At 33.0% G+C, this 16,612-nt stretch overlaps 1 protein-coding gene across 3 annotated transcripts in view; it reads right to left on the bottom strand.

Moving 5' to 3' along the window:
* Window positions 1-16,612, bottom strand: part of LOC133189875 (arf-GAP with SH3 domain, ANK repeat and PH domain-containing protein 2-like) — a 37,017-nt gene that overhangs the window by 7,668 nt on the left and 12,737 nt on the right. Inside the window, exons 7-24 of one of the 3 annotated variants that reach the window (XM_061325273.1) lie at window positions 16,483-16,536; window positions 16,274-16,359; window positions 15,899-16,058; window positions 14,755-14,793; window positions 12,801-12,980; window positions 12,655-12,702; window positions 12,413-12,464; window positions 11,985-12,033; window positions 9,910-10,079; window positions 9,463-9,596; window positions 9,111-9,226; window positions 8,719-8,899; window positions 4,689-4,780; window positions 3,817-4,003; window positions 3,553-3,621; window positions 3,104-3,148; window positions 1,681-1,828; window positions 116-163 (exon numbers count right to left, since the gene is read on the bottom strand). In XM_061325273.1, coding sequence (XP_061181257.1) covers window positions 116-163; window positions 1,681-1,828; window positions 3,104-3,148; window positions 3,553-3,621; window positions 3,817-4,003; window positions 4,689-4,780; window positions 8,719-8,899; window positions 9,111-9,226; window positions 9,463-9,596; window positions 9,910-10,079; window positions 11,985-12,033; window positions 12,413-12,464; window positions 12,655-12,702; window positions 12,801-12,980; window positions 14,755-14,793; window positions 15,899-16,058; window positions 16,274-16,359; window positions 16,483-16,536 — 1,858 coding nt within the window. Of the gene's footprint in view, window positions 1-115; window positions 164-976; window positions 1,136-1,680; window positions 1,829-3,103; window positions 3,149-3,552; window positions 3,622-3,816; window positions 4,004-4,688; window positions 4,781-8,718; window positions 8,900-9,110; window positions 9,227-9,462; window positions 9,597-9,909; window positions 10,080-11,984; window positions 12,034-12,412; window positions 12,465-12,654; window positions 12,703-12,800; window positions 12,981-14,754; window positions 14,794-15,898; window positions 16,059-16,273; window positions 16,360-16,482; window positions 16,537-16,612 lie in introns of all 3 variants that reach the window. The other 2 variants (XM_061325272.1, XM_061325275.1) reach the window with 2 other exon arrangements.

A 16,612-nucleotide genomic window follows, 5' to 3' on the forward strand; every position in this document is an offset into this window, starting at 1 on the left:
AGAATACATGTATATATAATGTATAATGAGGTGTGGATGTTCTGAGAAGCGAGGCGTTCCATTCAGCACAGAACAACAGAAGTGACGAGCGAAGTTCTCCATGCTGAATACTCACAACCACGTAGACTTGTTCTCTGTTTGACACTCCCAAAAGATACTGGCTCTGATGAAAACAGGGCAATTTAGTTTCCATACAAAATTTAGTATATTCCACTACAACCCACTGGCTATTTTTGAGTCGTAGAAAAAGACCTTACCGGTGCTTAAAAATTAAGTAACAAATGAATCAGTGCCTGATCACTAACTATTATCTTTCCTTTATGTATAGCATCTAAAACCAAATTCGAACTGATGAAGAAATCATTCATTATTTGCAAAATAACAATCCAGTTCAATTCCACTGCTGCTTAATAACTCCAACCAAGCCTTCACTTTTCTTATCATACCTTGTTATGGGTAATGTATATCTATGTCTAAATTGTGAACATCTTTTGTAAAGATTCAATAAGAATTCAATAGGAGTTCTATCCTTCTCCCAATACAAACAAAGTTCTGAAACTGCAGCTGTCCTCTTCCATCCCACTGATTTACTTCATTAACATGCAATGTGCATATCATTTTGATATTATATTAATGATTTTTGATGTAGTCCATTTAAATTATATCTTGAAATGCTATGCTTCAAATGCAAATGAAAAATATATATATATATATCTTAAATTATGTCATCAAGATAATAAGATCATATTAAGTGTATTTTGTGCTTTCATAATTTCCCTTCATAAATATTTGTGTTCTATATCTATATGTTATTATATTTTTACTTTTATGTAAAATAGAAAATTCCAATACACTGTAAGAAAAACAGCATACTCAAGTCCAGTATCAAACAGAACTCAAATACAGATAAATGCAACAAAATGGGCATGGTTATATTGTGTATATCATATATGGCATATATCGAGCCACTGATTACTGAGTCTTTGACGTCGCTTTTTCTTGACCGATACAATCCAAGGTGGTGGCTTTTTCTGAACAACCTGTATGGGGGCCCCTTCTGCTGAAGAAATCTGATAAATTTCCCCGTAAGATGCTTTCCTTTTTATGACACGACTCAGTCTATTTAAAAACTCCGCTGTAAATTTCAAGGTGTTATTAACACTTCATAATTCAAAAGTTTCAGATTGATAAGTCTGAAAGGGTTAGGTAAAATACAACGTACAGTCATGTAACTAAAATTCCTCCACCTCCCTAAGGCAAGTCATTCAAAATCACATACTAAGATTTCTATCCTATTTCCAACACACAACATTAAACTTCAAATTCTGTGCATGTATATGGGTTTTTTTTTCTTATGTACTTTGGAAGTTCAGTTTAAATAAACAGTCAAACCTCAATATCTTGAACTCAATGGGGGTGGAGAAAAAACTTCAAAATATCCCAGGAATTGTATATTAAATTGTTTACAAATATATGTGGACATAAAATATACAGCCATAATTTCTAAAAATAATAGCCATAAACAAGTAATGACAAAACCTTCAATTCGAATTAATACTGATTTCAGCTGCCTGTATTTTGTTAATAAAAATTCCTCACCAATTTCAAATCTACAAATAATTACAAGCCATGAAAATTTCTAAAGTGCTATATTTTCAGCAACTAAAAACAAAGCCCTACTTTTTTTCGCTGGTTGTAGTGAACTGCTATCAGATCGCCCTCTGGTTTCAGAATTGTCTTTTGGAACAGAGAAGGAACTTGCCAACTCTGAGGGGATACCAGTTACCAGGCTCTGGGGGCGTGACCCACGCTTCCTCTCAGGAGTGTTCTGAAATGCAACACAACAATCACAAGACCACTTTAAAAACCATTGTTTTATAAAGACATTGCAATACAACAATAATAGACTAAAGATTTTGTTTTGCAGAGAATTTAAGTTTTTCTAGTGTGTTAAAATTTTCCAGATTTTTAAACACCAAATACCAAAGAAGTCAAGTATAGAAAAAAGGAGAAGAAAAGATCTAGATTTTCAAAAATTAACTTCATTCTGTGTTTAAAGAAAAACTTTCAAAATTAGTATCGGTTTACAATCATGTCTACTACACCATTATAATACTGATGAACATTTTTAAAAAAAATGGAGGAAAAATATAAGTGCATTATCATCATGCAAATCTATTTTAAATATGAAAATGTTTTCTTGCTGTTAAAACATGGATGCAATTATTTTAATATTATTCATAAAACAGGATGCTAAATACATGTCCTATCTAGCTAATTTATTACAAAAAGCTAAGTCATTTTTTATCCTCTACAAATAAACATAAACATTTGTTAGACGCCTGCAGTTGTATTTGCGCAGCAATTTGCTTTATTTAAAGGCATTGGCACCATAAAATAAGAATTAAGCCCAGGCCAGTGTCGTGAGTAAAGGTCAAGGTCAAGAGAAAAAAGACAGCACTAGCCACGATATTAACAGCTCACCTGATCGTTAATTTGTTTATAAGCAGCCCATATCTTATCAATTACAACATACTGAAATAGGACACAAATAACTGTTTTTACATATATATATAAAATATTCTTATCTATCTTAGACCAACTTCCACAAATATTTCAAGCCCGATGAGGAATACATGTATATTATAGCAGTTCTATAATCACTTTTTTTATAAATGCATTATTAAATCATCATTTCCTAAAACATGGTTATTTTTGAAGAAAAAAAACTTTGTTAGTCTTTATTACTTATTTGCAGATGTTATTTTTTCAAATATGCAATTTTTCATTTAACTGTAGCATGAGAGAGTAGTATAAATCTCAAGTCAAAATGAATATAAAATTTTTAACAAAATCTTATACACAGAAATAAAATTTCAATATTCAAATTTATTTAATAATTTTTGTTAAAATTTACTTCACCAAAAATCTCTGACTCAAATTAATGAGAATAACAACAGATATAGGCACAGCAGTTCAAATCACCATTCTGCAATCTTCAATTGCATTCATTCTCATAGCACCAGGAGACATTCAGAAATCATCTGAAGCATTGATCATATAGCAAACAGCTGAATGTCAGATTTTATTTTAATTTACCTACCTCTAAATCGTCGTCACTGTAATCAACATCATGCTCATGGTCTTCCTAAAAAAAGAAAAAAATCCTGATTATTAAGCTGTGAGCAAAAACAAGCTGATGCTAGGGTGATTTTTTCTAAATATCAGGTATGGCAGTTAGTATTCGGTTACTCCATGAATGATAGTAATAGGTTGCAAAATCTGTAATCAGTTAGTTGAAAAAAAATGTAAAATATGTGTCTACCTGAACAAGTAAAAATTTACCAACATAATCAATAAAGCCCTGCGCAGTACCAGGACCCCTGACCCTGTGGTCAAGAATTTCAAAAAATCAGGTAAAAAAAAAACAATCCTCATTACAACTTTAAACTCTGCATGTGTTGCTCCCTTTAATTTCAATATATCCAGAGTACAATGTACTAGTATCTAAATGAAATTTTTGAAATTGTAACTGTTGCAGCATTAACTCACAGCTATTAGATCCCAGTCTATGTTAACATTCTCAAATAGATCTTTTCTTCCACTTAATGCTGCAGTCAACTAGAAAAGAAAATCGTTTGTGTGGTTATTTACAAATTCTATTACAACAGTTTGATTTTCAATGTTTCAATGTAGGTCTTTTCCTTTCTAATGCAGGTCGGCATGCACAGAGAATATACATGTAGCTACTACATGTATATTATCAAATGATGTGATTTATAAGTGAAATTCAACTCTGACCTTAAGAATACCTACCAGTTCAGCACATAGCTGGTGATTTTTTTCCTTGGCAATGTCTAGCGAGGTTTTCCCTTCAGCATTCTCAATCTTGGCTAGTTCTGGTCGAGTTCTCAGCAAAAGTTTCATACACTCTGTTTTATCCTCTATTGCACAAAGATGTAATGGAGTATTGCCATCTCTGGTTTTGTTTCCTAGATTTGTTCTATGAAAGATATATGTAGTTACTGTATACAGGGTTATTTTTGCCTTGCAAATAATTTTGCCCCATTTTAAATACTCCTAGTCACAGTTTTGTTTAAGAAATTATGCTGTCTTCTTTGAATTCGCCCCATTTTAAATTCGCCCACCTGTGATTAGGTTGAAAGGGGGAAAAATAAAGCAGGGGCAAAAATTTCCCTGTATACAAAAGTTCAAGGGCTTGAAAATGCAATGTTCAACAAGAAGCTTAACAAGTATCTATTATTGTATACAAGAAAAATTTTGTCCCCGTTTTGCTCCTTTTCCCTCGACATCAGTGGATGAATTCAAAATGGGGAGAATTCAATAGGGAAAGACTTGCTTCTTTAAACCACAACTTAAAATGGGGAAAAACTGTTTCTAAGTGTAACAGGGTGAAAATAATAGGGGTAGATAACCCATACATTGTATCAATGTTTGTTTGCAGGCAGTAATCTGAACAACACTGTCTAAATGCATGCAAGAAATATAAGCGAAAAATTGCAAATGTTTGTTTATGTTGTAACCACATACAATTAATATCTTTTGTTAATTACACAGTAATACATATCTGTCTTTCCTAGACATGTAGTAAACAATCAAAATTCTTTAATTCTCCAACTGAACATTATTCACTGACAGTTATAAATACTGTACGTGTGATTCCTTACATGAGGCTGTTTTGGATGATGAAGTCCACGATGTACAGAGAGTATCCGTCCTCCAGTAAGATAGCTAGATGTAGACCAGTTTCACCATTCTCCTGTCAACAGAAAAATGATAATATTAAATCAATACATTTGTTATCAGAGAAACTGCACTCAGGAGGAATAATTCATTTGCAGTTCATTCTAAAACAGATCTGATTTACTCATCAAAAACAATAATAGTTAATTGACAACATGTGTCATTTACATGTAACATTATAGAGACATAAGACTTTACAAAACTTTCTAAAAACAAGGGCACCACAAAGCTGAGCATCCTGTCGCAAAAGAAGACATTTGTAAGAGGCCTGCTTCATACCACACACTCACCACTCGCATCAAAACAAAAACTGTTGTTTGTAAAAGGCAGTATCATACAAAATTTCTTATCAATTGCCGTTGAATCCTGATTCTATTTACACTGGAACATAATACTATTCACTATCAGTACATCTGTACAATTAATTATCATTATAACAATCAAAACATGTTTTATTGGTGATTAAGAATGCTATTCAATCAAAAAAAATAAACAAAAAAATAAAAGAGAACAAGATGTGTTTGTGAAACTGATGCCCCCGTATGGCAGCTTATGGCGAAGGTTAGAGTTTCTCAAATGCAAGTCAAAATCCAGGCCAAAAGATAAAAAATGTTGGTATCCAAAGAAAGGTCTTGTCTTGAGGAATATACCTGTGAAATTTGAAAGACCTAGCTGCAACTGTTCAAAAGTTATGGCGAAGGTTAAAGTTTTTTAAAAGTAAGTAAAACGTCAAGGTCAAAGTGGTTGGTATCCAAAGGAAGGTCTTGTCACAAGGATTACATATGTGAAGTATGAAAGCCCTAGCACCAACCATTCAAAAGTTATGACCAAGGTTAAAGTTTTACGAAAGTAGGTCAAACTCCTATATCAAGGTCAAAGGGTCAAAGTGGTTGGTATCCAAAGGAAGGTCTTGTCACAAGGATTACATATGTGAAGTATGAAAGCCCTAGCACCAACCATTCAAAAGTTATGGCCAAGGTTAAAGTTTTTCGAAAGTAGGTCAAACTCCTATGTCAAGGTCAAAGGGTCAAAGTGGTTGGTATCCAGAGGAAGGTCTTGTCACAAGGAATACACATGTGAAGTTTGAAAACCCAAGCACCAACTTTTCAAAAGTTATGGCGAAGGTTAAAGTTTTTCAAAAGTAGGTCAAACTCCAAGGTCAAGGTCAAAAGGTCAAAGTTGTTGGTATCTGAAAAAAGGTCTTGTCACAAGGATTATATATGTGAAGTATGAAAGCCCTAGCTCCAACCATTCAAAAGATATGACCAAGGTTAAAGTTTTTCAAAAGTAGGTCAAACTCCTAGGTCAAGGTAAAAGGGTCAAAGAGGTTGATATCCAGAGGAAGGTCTTGTCACAAGGAATACACATCTGAAGTTTGAAACCCCAAGCACCAACTGTTCAGAAGTTATGGCCAAGGTTAAAGACTCATAAAATTTTGCAGAAGTGGGTCAAACTCCAAGGTCAAGGTAAAAAGGTCAAATATGATGGTACCCAAGGAAAGGTCTTGTCACAAGGAATACACGTGAAATATGAAAGTCATAGTTCCAACCAATCAAAAGTTATGGGCAAGGTTAAAGTTGACAACAGACAGACAAACAAAGGGACAAACAGACAGACAGGACAAAAACAATATACCCCGGGATCTTTCGATCCGGGGGCATTAAAACCACATTCAATAGTCTTTTTTTCGCACAAGTTGATCAATATGGTTTGTCCACTTAAAAACTAAAACTAAAAACTGGGTGGCCGGACCATGCCAAAATGGGTCTTATTTATTTACTGAAAATAAATGCCTATGCCTGGTTGTTATTGTGAAAATGTAAATGTCTGGTTCATCTAAATCCTTTATATTTAGCAAAACAAATCACATTATCTTTTAAACTTTTAAAATTCATGAAATATTTACTGCTCATACTTCAATTAATGTATAGAACAGTTGAGTTCATGTTCAAGTCAAGTAAAGAATAATTCCGAACCTAAATGCATACAACTCAACCTTCACATTAAAAAAAGAGAACAATAACATTAAAATACTAAATCTTACATTTAGGGTAGAGTGGGGTAATTTCGACCACTTTTGCTGATTTGTGGCTTTCAATCCACAAAACACGACTGCTTTCAAATGTACTAGTTTAAAAAAGATTTGAAATAAATGAGATTGATTTTTTCTTCATATTTTTCTGCTTTGGGAGTTAAAAATGCATAAAAAATAATGAATTGGTTTTAAAATGGATAAGCATGTTGCATGGGTTAATTTCGACCAGACTCGGGGTAATTTCGACCACAACAAACATCAAAAAGAAAGATAACTCTAAAACTCTACCTGTCGCATTTTATTCAAATATTAAGGTCCGAGAAACTATATTGCCTTATATCGTCTTTTCACAACAGAATCATTCAGATTGTATATATATATGTATAAGGTTTGAGCATAACATTAAAATTACGTATATTTTTCTTCACTAATTCACTAATTTTTACCATATACACATTCATTTGGAATGCGTTGTATTACGTATTTTACCTGTTTTGTTCATTCTTAAAAGAGATGGATCCTAAGAAATTCGATCAAGTCAATTAAATAAAGATTTACAGAAGCAAAGTCCTCTGAAATCCCCCCCCCCCCAAAAAAAAAAAACAAAAAAAAAACCAAACTCAAACAAAAAAATTATTTCGTATAACATCATAGTGTTTTGTTTTTTTCATTTTCTTTTTTTTTTTTTTTTTTAATTTTTTATTGTTTCAAGATTGTTGTGGCTCTTTTGGTAAATTGTTCTGATATTTTGGGTACTCTTTGGATTGGTGAACCTGGACTGTGTGATACAATCTTAATACGACCGGTTCGTTGGTTTTCAATAGCCTCAGTCTTATCTGTCCAAGTTTACTCATTTGTAATAATGAAAAAAAAAATTACAAAAACCTGATTTTTTTAACTTATATTCAATATTGCCTGCATCCTCTTTTTTGTTAATTTGACGGGTTTGGAAACTTTTGGATTGCTCTCGTCATGTGTTAATTCAAAGCCAGTGCCGCCTCCGTGTTCTCTCGCACCCTCGTGAACGGCCCGGACAATATATATAGCAGGCATGCATGTTAATTAATCTGACATATTTTTTTTAAATATAAAAGGTTATATGAAGATAATATTGTACATATACAGTATAATTATTTTTTAAAGATCTTACTCTGCATTGCATTAAACAGCTGTTAAAGACAACTTACACATATTTTAGAATAAGTGGTCGAATTTAACCCGCGTCCTTAAAATCAGTAGGGGTAATTTCGACCAAAATCAAATAGACATTTCTTGTGCATTTTGAGAGAAAATCAAGATAAATTTGTAAAATTCTGCAACTTAAAGATATTCCAAGAAAAAATAAAACAATTTTAATTTAATTCGTGCTGTAGACTGTTGAACAAGGTTAAACTTAAAAAAAGGTTGTACTAGTTGTCTCTCTTGCATTGCCTTGATCAAATCAAGCGCACTGAAGACGGAGACATCGAACATCCAACTGGAGACATAAATAATAGTAAAAATATTATTTATATCTCTGATCAAGCCATATTTGCGATGAATAATTATACTAGAACACACAATTTGAGGAATAGTATTCCATAATTCGGAATAAATTAAACCTGTCTCAACACTTCCGTAGATCTTTGTGTGGTGTTGTGTTCCTGTGGTCGAAATTAAACGGTGGTCAAAATTACCCTGACTTACCCTAATTTGTTTTTATTAAAATGAGTATATTTCTATGATTGCAATATAAAAATTACAAAAAACAAGTTAGAATAACAAATATTCAATTCAGCAAGGCAACAAATGCCTTGATCCCAATGTAAATTATCACTTCCATTACGCACTCACTCACCCACCCACTAACCCCTACACTCACATGTGCATCACTGTATCTCCTCCAATTTTGCTGAGTGGGAGAATTAACAGATTCTTACCATATCTGGCATGATGCTCATGAGATCAGTTCCTTCTGCATGTAACTGTAACAAGGTCTGGAAATCTCGGCTGTGAATGGCCTGTTTCAGGTCAGATCGAATTTCCTCCTCCATTCCATTAGTGTTGATGACAAATTTCTTTTTATCATACTTGTCAAAAATATAGGACTCTCTTTCTTTCCTATTAAAAAAAATTTAAAAATCAAAACTTTCTCTTTTGAAAAAGATTGCTTTTGAAATTAAACTTCAACTGGAGAAAAATATATGTTTTTTTTTCACATGCACCAGAGATCCATATAAATTTACATTAATTTTGCTTGTTGTCTTTTTTAAAAATGAAAGAATTCAGAGTTTTTATTTTATAAAGCAAATCATGAATGGTTGCCTCTTACATAGGACTTGTACATTTCAGTTTTCTGTATCCATCCACTTTTCCTTCATCTAATTCATTATATATTTTGCCTTCAAAAACTTCATTAAAACAGTCATTTCCTACCACTCGGGCTAACTGAAAATACACAAGAAACTTATCATTCAATAGTGCACTCTGCTACTACATATTTTTTTCTTTTATTTAATTAAGTCTAAATGTTATTGTTACATATATCTTTAATTTTCAGAGTACTAACTCATCTTTCAAGTATGTTTTTTTTTTTGTCTGCAAAATTTCTGGATATTGTTTTAATTCAATAATTTTTGATGAATTATATTTTCAAAGTAAACATAAAAAAATCCCTGTCTTACTAGAAGTTGTGATGTTCCTAATTCATCTATGACTATACTCTGGGTTCTAGAAATGTGAACACCTAGCTGCCTGTGGATGCCACAGCACTCCAAACAGATTAAGATACCATAGTTTGTGGATAACCACTCAGGATCTACAATAAAGAAAACATTGGAGAGGATTTATATTAATGCAGTACCTGCTGTCCAATCATTTTATCTTTAATTCATAAAAGTATTGTTTAAATTAAGAAACATTTTAGTCACATACGATATTTCACTGGTGCATTTCCCATAACAAAATATACTTTTTATCATTTCTTTTTTTTCCAAAACTATACATCAGAGAGAAAAAAAACTTTGGAAATCTATCATGAACCATCTTCAAGTTTCAAAATTAAATGAAAATTATACTGACTCATATGAAGTTTAAAAATTTACCAAATATGATGTCATCTCGTAATTTACCTTTTGCACCACAGTCACAACAGACTTGGTTGCCTGGCAACCGTTTGATTCGGTCAATAATACTGGCGGTAAGTTCTCGAACATTCTGATTTATAGCAGGGGAGTTTGTGTTGTCTTGGAAGGCTTTCAAAAGGACTTCTTCTTTTGCATTGTTCAAAACTGAAATCCACCTAAAATTCAAAACTCTTAATTACTGCATGCATTTGAATGATTTGATTACCGGTAAGTGCATAAAACATTAAAATTCTTCTGGCAAATACTTATCAAGAATAAACTACCTCTAACATATCCAAACCAAAACATAGGTAATCAGAGATTACAGAGCTCACCTCAACAAATGTTGTCTTTAAGTAAGGCAAAGTCCCACACTAAACTAATAATCTAGGAGTGTGCATCCCTAGATGCAACATTTATGCAATTTTGGTCTGATAGGGCTTGCAGTTACTTGGTAACAGATTTATCTGAAAACTTAAAACTAGTCACTTATCCAGAAAATGTAAGTCAAATCCAGCATCCGAAGCAAGTTTTGAGATTGTTCGTCCCTTGATGCATCATTCATGCAAGTTTGGTTCAGAAAGGCCTTATAGTTACTTGGAAATGAGATCTGCTCCAAAAACTTTAATCTGGTTACTCATCCGGAAAATGTAGGTCAGATCCAGCATCAGAAGCAAGTCCAGTAGTGTACATCCTTAGATGTATCATCCATGCAAGTTCGGTCAATATAGGGTTTTTAGTAACTTGGAAATGGCATCTGCTCCAAAAACCTTAACCTGGTCACTCATCTGGAAAATATAGGTCAGATCCAGCATCAGAAGCAAGTCCAGTAGTGTACATCTTTAGATGTATCATCCACGCAAGTTTGGTCAATATAGGGTTTATAGATACTTGGAAATGACATCTGCTCCAAAAACCTTAACCTGGTCACTCATCCGGAAAATATAGGTCAGATCCAGCATCCGAAGCAAGTCCAGTAGTGTGCATCCTTAAATGTATCATCCATGCAAGTTTGGTCAATATAGGGCTTTTAGTTACTTGGAAATAACATCTGCTCCAAAAACCTTAACTTGGTCACTCATCTGGAAAATATAGGTCAGATCCAGCATCCAAAGCAAGTCCAGTAGTGTGCATCCTTAGATGTATCATCCATGCAAGTTTGGTCAATATAGGGCTTATAGTTATTTGGAAATGAGATCTGCTCCAAAAACTTTAACCTGGTTACTCATCCAGAAAATATAGGTCAGATCCAGCATCCGAAGCAAGTCCAGTAGTGTACACCCTTAGATGTATCATCCATGCAAGTTCGGTCAATATAGGGTTTATAGATACTTGGAAATGACATCTGCTCAAAAACCTTAACCTGGTCACTCATCCAGAAAATGTAGGTCAGATCCAGCATCCGAAACAAGTCCAGTAGTGTGCAACCTTAGATGTATCATCCATGCAAGTTTGGTCAATATAGGGCTTATAGTTACTTGGAAATGAGACCTGCTCCAACAACTTTAACCTGCTCCAAAAACATTAACCTGGTCATTCTTTAGCTGAAATTGCAGCATCTGAAACCTTGACTGGTACACTGAAACATACTAGAAGCATCCTCCATGCATCTCTGACTAATATAGGCCATAGAAGTACTTGAAAAGAAAACTGCTCCAAAAACCTTAACCTGGGACGCCGACGCCGAGGGTATTACATAAGCTCCCCCAACTTCGTTGAGTTGAGCTAAAAATTCACCAACTTTTTATCTATGTCTAAGGTGAAAAATTTTCAATGCAGGTGAAAAATAGCCTGAAATCAGGTATGAATGATCAACATTTTGATGGTGGTGAACTTCCCCATTGTATTTGCAGTGCTGGTAGTACTGTCATTCAAGCCACATTGTAGCTGCAGTCTTGAGTATTATAAACTGTACAAAATTGGGTTCTCCATCTTTTCAAATGTTGAAGATAAAATAACTAAATCTGAAGGTGAAGTAACCTAACACAATTTTTACATAGCATAGATAATTTGATACTGTGTGAAGGTACTAAAGTCTGACAGCTAGAGGCTACATCATTGATCACCTAAAAATAACTTACTCTTCCATATCCTGGATATCCTCCCCCTGGAAATGGTATGTTCTATTATCTGTAACATAAAGGGAATGTTATTTTACAGGGGAATTGTAATACATGTATAACAATACTGTTATATTTCAGGGAAAATGTAACACAGAGACCATGTCATTATAATGAGAAAATGTAACATAACTAGAATATGTTATGGGGGGGGGGGGGGGGAGATTGTAAGATAAACAGAATGTGTCATTTTACTGGGAATATTGCTTTCTCTTAATTTCTCTTGTTTGTTTTTCATACACAAAAACAAAAGATTTTAAAACTGAAATTCCTTTTTCTCTAAAGAGTCAAAGCCTTTTACATTTAAACTAGGAATTAAAGGTCACTTGTGAGAAAAAAAATAAGTTAAAAAAAAAATAAGTCCAACTCAAATAAATTCAGATACTCACTGGAGCTAGAGACTAGATCAAAGCACTTCTTGCCAACATCATCAGCAACAAGCTGGAGGTAAAAAAAAATACAGGGTATCAAAAAAAAAAAAAAAAAAAAAATAAGCAACCCTTTATTAAATACACCATCTTGTGAAACAGAGCAGGAGACACTCTGAAACAAGTTATCATTTAACCTTACCATTAAAACTTAATGTAATTCAAGAAAATAATCACAGATCAAATTTTTAAAAAACATGTACCTTTACTTGGCATGTAAGGAGATTCAATTTTACTGGTTCCTTTGTTTCCTAAAAGAAAAATAAACAGATATACCACAGCAAGGTTTATATTTTCCCAGAAAAAATTCAATTAAATGACAAAAAAATTCTGGAGTGATCTCCCTTACATCAGAGTGACTGACTAGCATGATGCCATCTTGGATGGTACACTTTCTTCTCTGCCACACTTTACGGACTTTTCCTTCGCTCTTCTTTAGAAGGTAGCCCGATTTCTGGCTTCCATGGTCTTTGTTTCCGTGGAGCTGATGTAGACTATACCCAGCTGGGCTTTTACTAGCAGCAGCTGGCTGTAGGAAACAAATGTTCAATAATTAACACTTGTATATTGCATTAAAGTGATAATGACGACAAGAAAAAGATTTTACAATGAAAGCCTTGTATTAATCCCTAAAAAAGATGATAAATTCCAACTACAAGTATTATTAAGAGCTAATATATTTCTATGACTAGATTTGTACAGTTATAAGCTTAATTTTTGTAATTTTCACAAAATACACTTGATCCTTCTATCCAAAACTGTTTCATTTATAATTAATCAATGAAATTATGAACATTTTTAAACTAAAAAACAAAAGTACCCCAAAAATTTTGCAAATCAAAAAAAAAAAAAAATGAAAGCAGCTATAATGCAAACCTTTCACATATATAAATGTCTTCACTACCTATAAATAGAGTAGTATACTTTCTATATGATGCAGTAAGATAAAGTTTCCTTATCATTATTTTCTTAAGTCATATAGCAGTTGAATTTTACATCAAATTTTGAAAGGTTTACAGTTAAACTGTTGTTAAAATCAATTAAGCCCTAGAAAAATGGAAGCATCCATACTATAATATTTATTTATGGAACTGCCATGTCCTTAAATCAAGAGTCCTTATATCTGCACCACTGAAAGAAGCCAATAAAGATCTTATACAGGAAATTATTCCATACAAAAACCTTCCACACATAAGGAAAAAAATGTAAGACAATCATTCATTATAACCCAAAAGAAGCATGCCACAACATGAATCTGGTACCTTGACCCTCCCTAGTATTGAGAGCCTGTTGTTTGCATGCTGAATAGAAAGAGAGAAATTTCATTGTACTCTTATTAAAGGTCTTGCAGATTTCATTTTGCTCAATAACTGAAAATTTTATTTTTCTTGTAGACATCTGTTAATGTACAGATTTACTTAACATCAATAAATCATAAATCCATGAAAAGCCAAACTTTATGCACTTTATGCATCCAGTATCTCATCCAGTATATATTTCTCTTTTGTACCATTGTTTTACTTAATGAATATGACACTGATACAAGGAATGAACTATTAGCATGATTCTTATGAACATCATTAACTGCATGCAGAAATTATCAATTGAACTAGAAATACATATCAAATTTTTACAGACAAGCTGTCAATATACATGTACAAATGTACATGTATTTCTAAATGCACAATCTTTAATTTCATGCTGTTTGACTAATCTAAAACAGGGCCGTAGCATCATTTTTGAGAAAGGGGGGGGGGGGGCAGAAAGAGAAAAAAAATTTCAACCTACCTAAAAATAAACTTGACCAAAAAAATAAAAGGGGGGGGGGGGGGGGGGGGATTGTCCAAACTCGAAAATCCTATTTCTTGGTGGTGGTGGTGGTAGATGCTGGTTCCACCTTCTTTCAGTACCAAATTTTATTCATACGCTACTACAATACCCTTATTTAACATACTGCAACAAAAAGGGGGGACCGGCCTTTTAAATAACACTTTCAATAGTAAAAAGTCATGTTTGGAAAAAAGGGAGGCAACCCTCAACCCCCCTCCCCTCCTGGCCCCCAGGATGCTACATGCCTGTACGATAGGTTTTTTAGCTAAGATGTAATTTGTGCAAGAAAAAAATACCCAATCCCCCCCCCCCCCCAAAAAAAATTTTCCTTTTAAAGAAAAATACTTAAAACATATAACATTGACATTTTTTCACTACATGTAACTAGTCATTAATAAAAGGTTGTGTAACTGGTAAAAATAAGCCTCATTCATTTGTTAGTTTTGTTAATTACAGATGAGTTTCCTGGTTACCTTTCCAATTTCTTCTGTGTAAATAGTATTTCTAGATCCCTAATATAGATGAAGAATTTATAATCCATTTCAATATACTTCTAATGCCCTGTTCACACGGAGAGTTTAATTCACAGTAAATTAATGTGAAGTAAAATAATTCGAATTAAAATAATGTGAATTAAATTGCGTTCACACAACAGCTAATGCGAAGTAAACTAATGCGAATTAAAATTTTATTTCAACAGTAAGGCTATTCAGTAAGGGTAATATGACGTCATTTTTAAATCACGTCACCTTATGCAGAGCACAGATCCATTTGACATAGACATATATATAGTGTCTGCACACATTTCAGTGATTAACGTTATTTTCCTTTGTTTTCACAAAAAAATAGCATGAGTACCTATGTCTGATCACTGACATGTGGCATGTGTCTTAATTTTGACATTACGCATGCGTCAATATTTAATTTGAATTAGCTTCGCTTGGCGTTCACACAGAGCTAATGCAAAGAAATTTAATGCGCAGTAAATTAATTAGAATTAAACTAATTCGCATTAAAATCCCAGTGTGAACGCAGTTCAAATTTAATTCACAGTAACTTACGTTTAATTCGAATCAAACTCTCCATGTGAACAAGGCATAAAATTATTACAAATGTATACTAATGTATATCATAGGTTTCATCTTCATTATTTTAAAGGCAATCTCCCTTTAATGTAATCCTGCATGACTGGAATATAGCTCAGGGCACAATGTACAACATTTCAAACAATTACGTATTTTTAGGACCCTAAATGTCTTATAAACAGAATTAAATTTGTTTTCTGAACCTTATGTATCCGCCCCTATGCTGCAATTTTTCATAATCATTTTACCACATACTAACTATAATTAGAAAGACTTTCATGACCACGGTAAACTTGGCTTAATCACATTTTTATCAGAAATTCAACTTTCATCATCTTTCACGGATAAGGCCCAAGTATAAATATGTTTCTTGATGTTTAAGCGACATCTTAGATGAAGCTTAGGTTGTAATGCTTTATGTTCCTTCGACTCTTGAGTGTAATGATGATCAATTCAAATTAAGCAAACATAATGGAGCCGAGTTACAATACTATAAAGATATTTAGAGGGCTGGGTGACCCTGTGAACTGACCTCTTTATAAGACGACATTGAGTTTTTAAGAGCATTCCTGAGTTCCACTAGCTGTTGTCGATCTGTGTATTGTTTCTGTTTGATGCTGTGAAGTTGTGCTATCAACTTCTCTATATAGGACTCAAATTTTCCAATGGTTTCCAGGCTTTCTTGGTGAAAACTGTTCATATTAAAAAATCATACATAATTTTTCCTGCTATTAAATTTCTATTAAGGGGTGTTTTTATAGATTAAAATGACCACAACTGTCTTTAACATTGTAAAATATAATATCAACTATGAATCTAATATTTGAATGAACTAAAAGATCTAAAACAATATTTTTATTATTGAATATGACAGATTCTTTAGACGTAAGAACTATTAATTACTTACACTTTCAAAGCTTTATAGTAGTCCACTAAATGCAGCAGTAATTCCACCCCTTTCTTTGTCTTTATATCATTTACTTTAATGAGGTACTAAAAAAAATTATTTAATCCGCAGTTAGTTGCCCAAAATTTCAAATTAAAAATTCTAAAATGTGTCTCTCTAGAATCCTTTGATGTAAATAAATTGGCAACTTAAAATTTCACTAAGTTTACCTCACAAAGTTGTAACTGAAAAACCTTTCTTTCCTTCAGCATGTCTTCAGCTATCTGTAAAAGTACATATCTTAATTACAGAGGGAAGCCCTGCTTTATTTAAAACTCTTGAAATTTCTTTGTAGTTTCA

This window comes from Saccostrea echinata, unplaced genomic scaffold (genome assembly GCF_033153115.1).
Source record: "Saccostrea echinata isolate AGI-Se365-2 ecotype Australia unplaced genomic scaffold, CSIRO_AGI_Sech_v1 ptg000020l, whole genome shotgun sequence".
NCBI classification, from domain to species: Eukaryota; Metazoa; Mollusca; class Bivalvia; order Ostreida; family Ostreidae; genus Saccostrea; species Saccostrea echinata.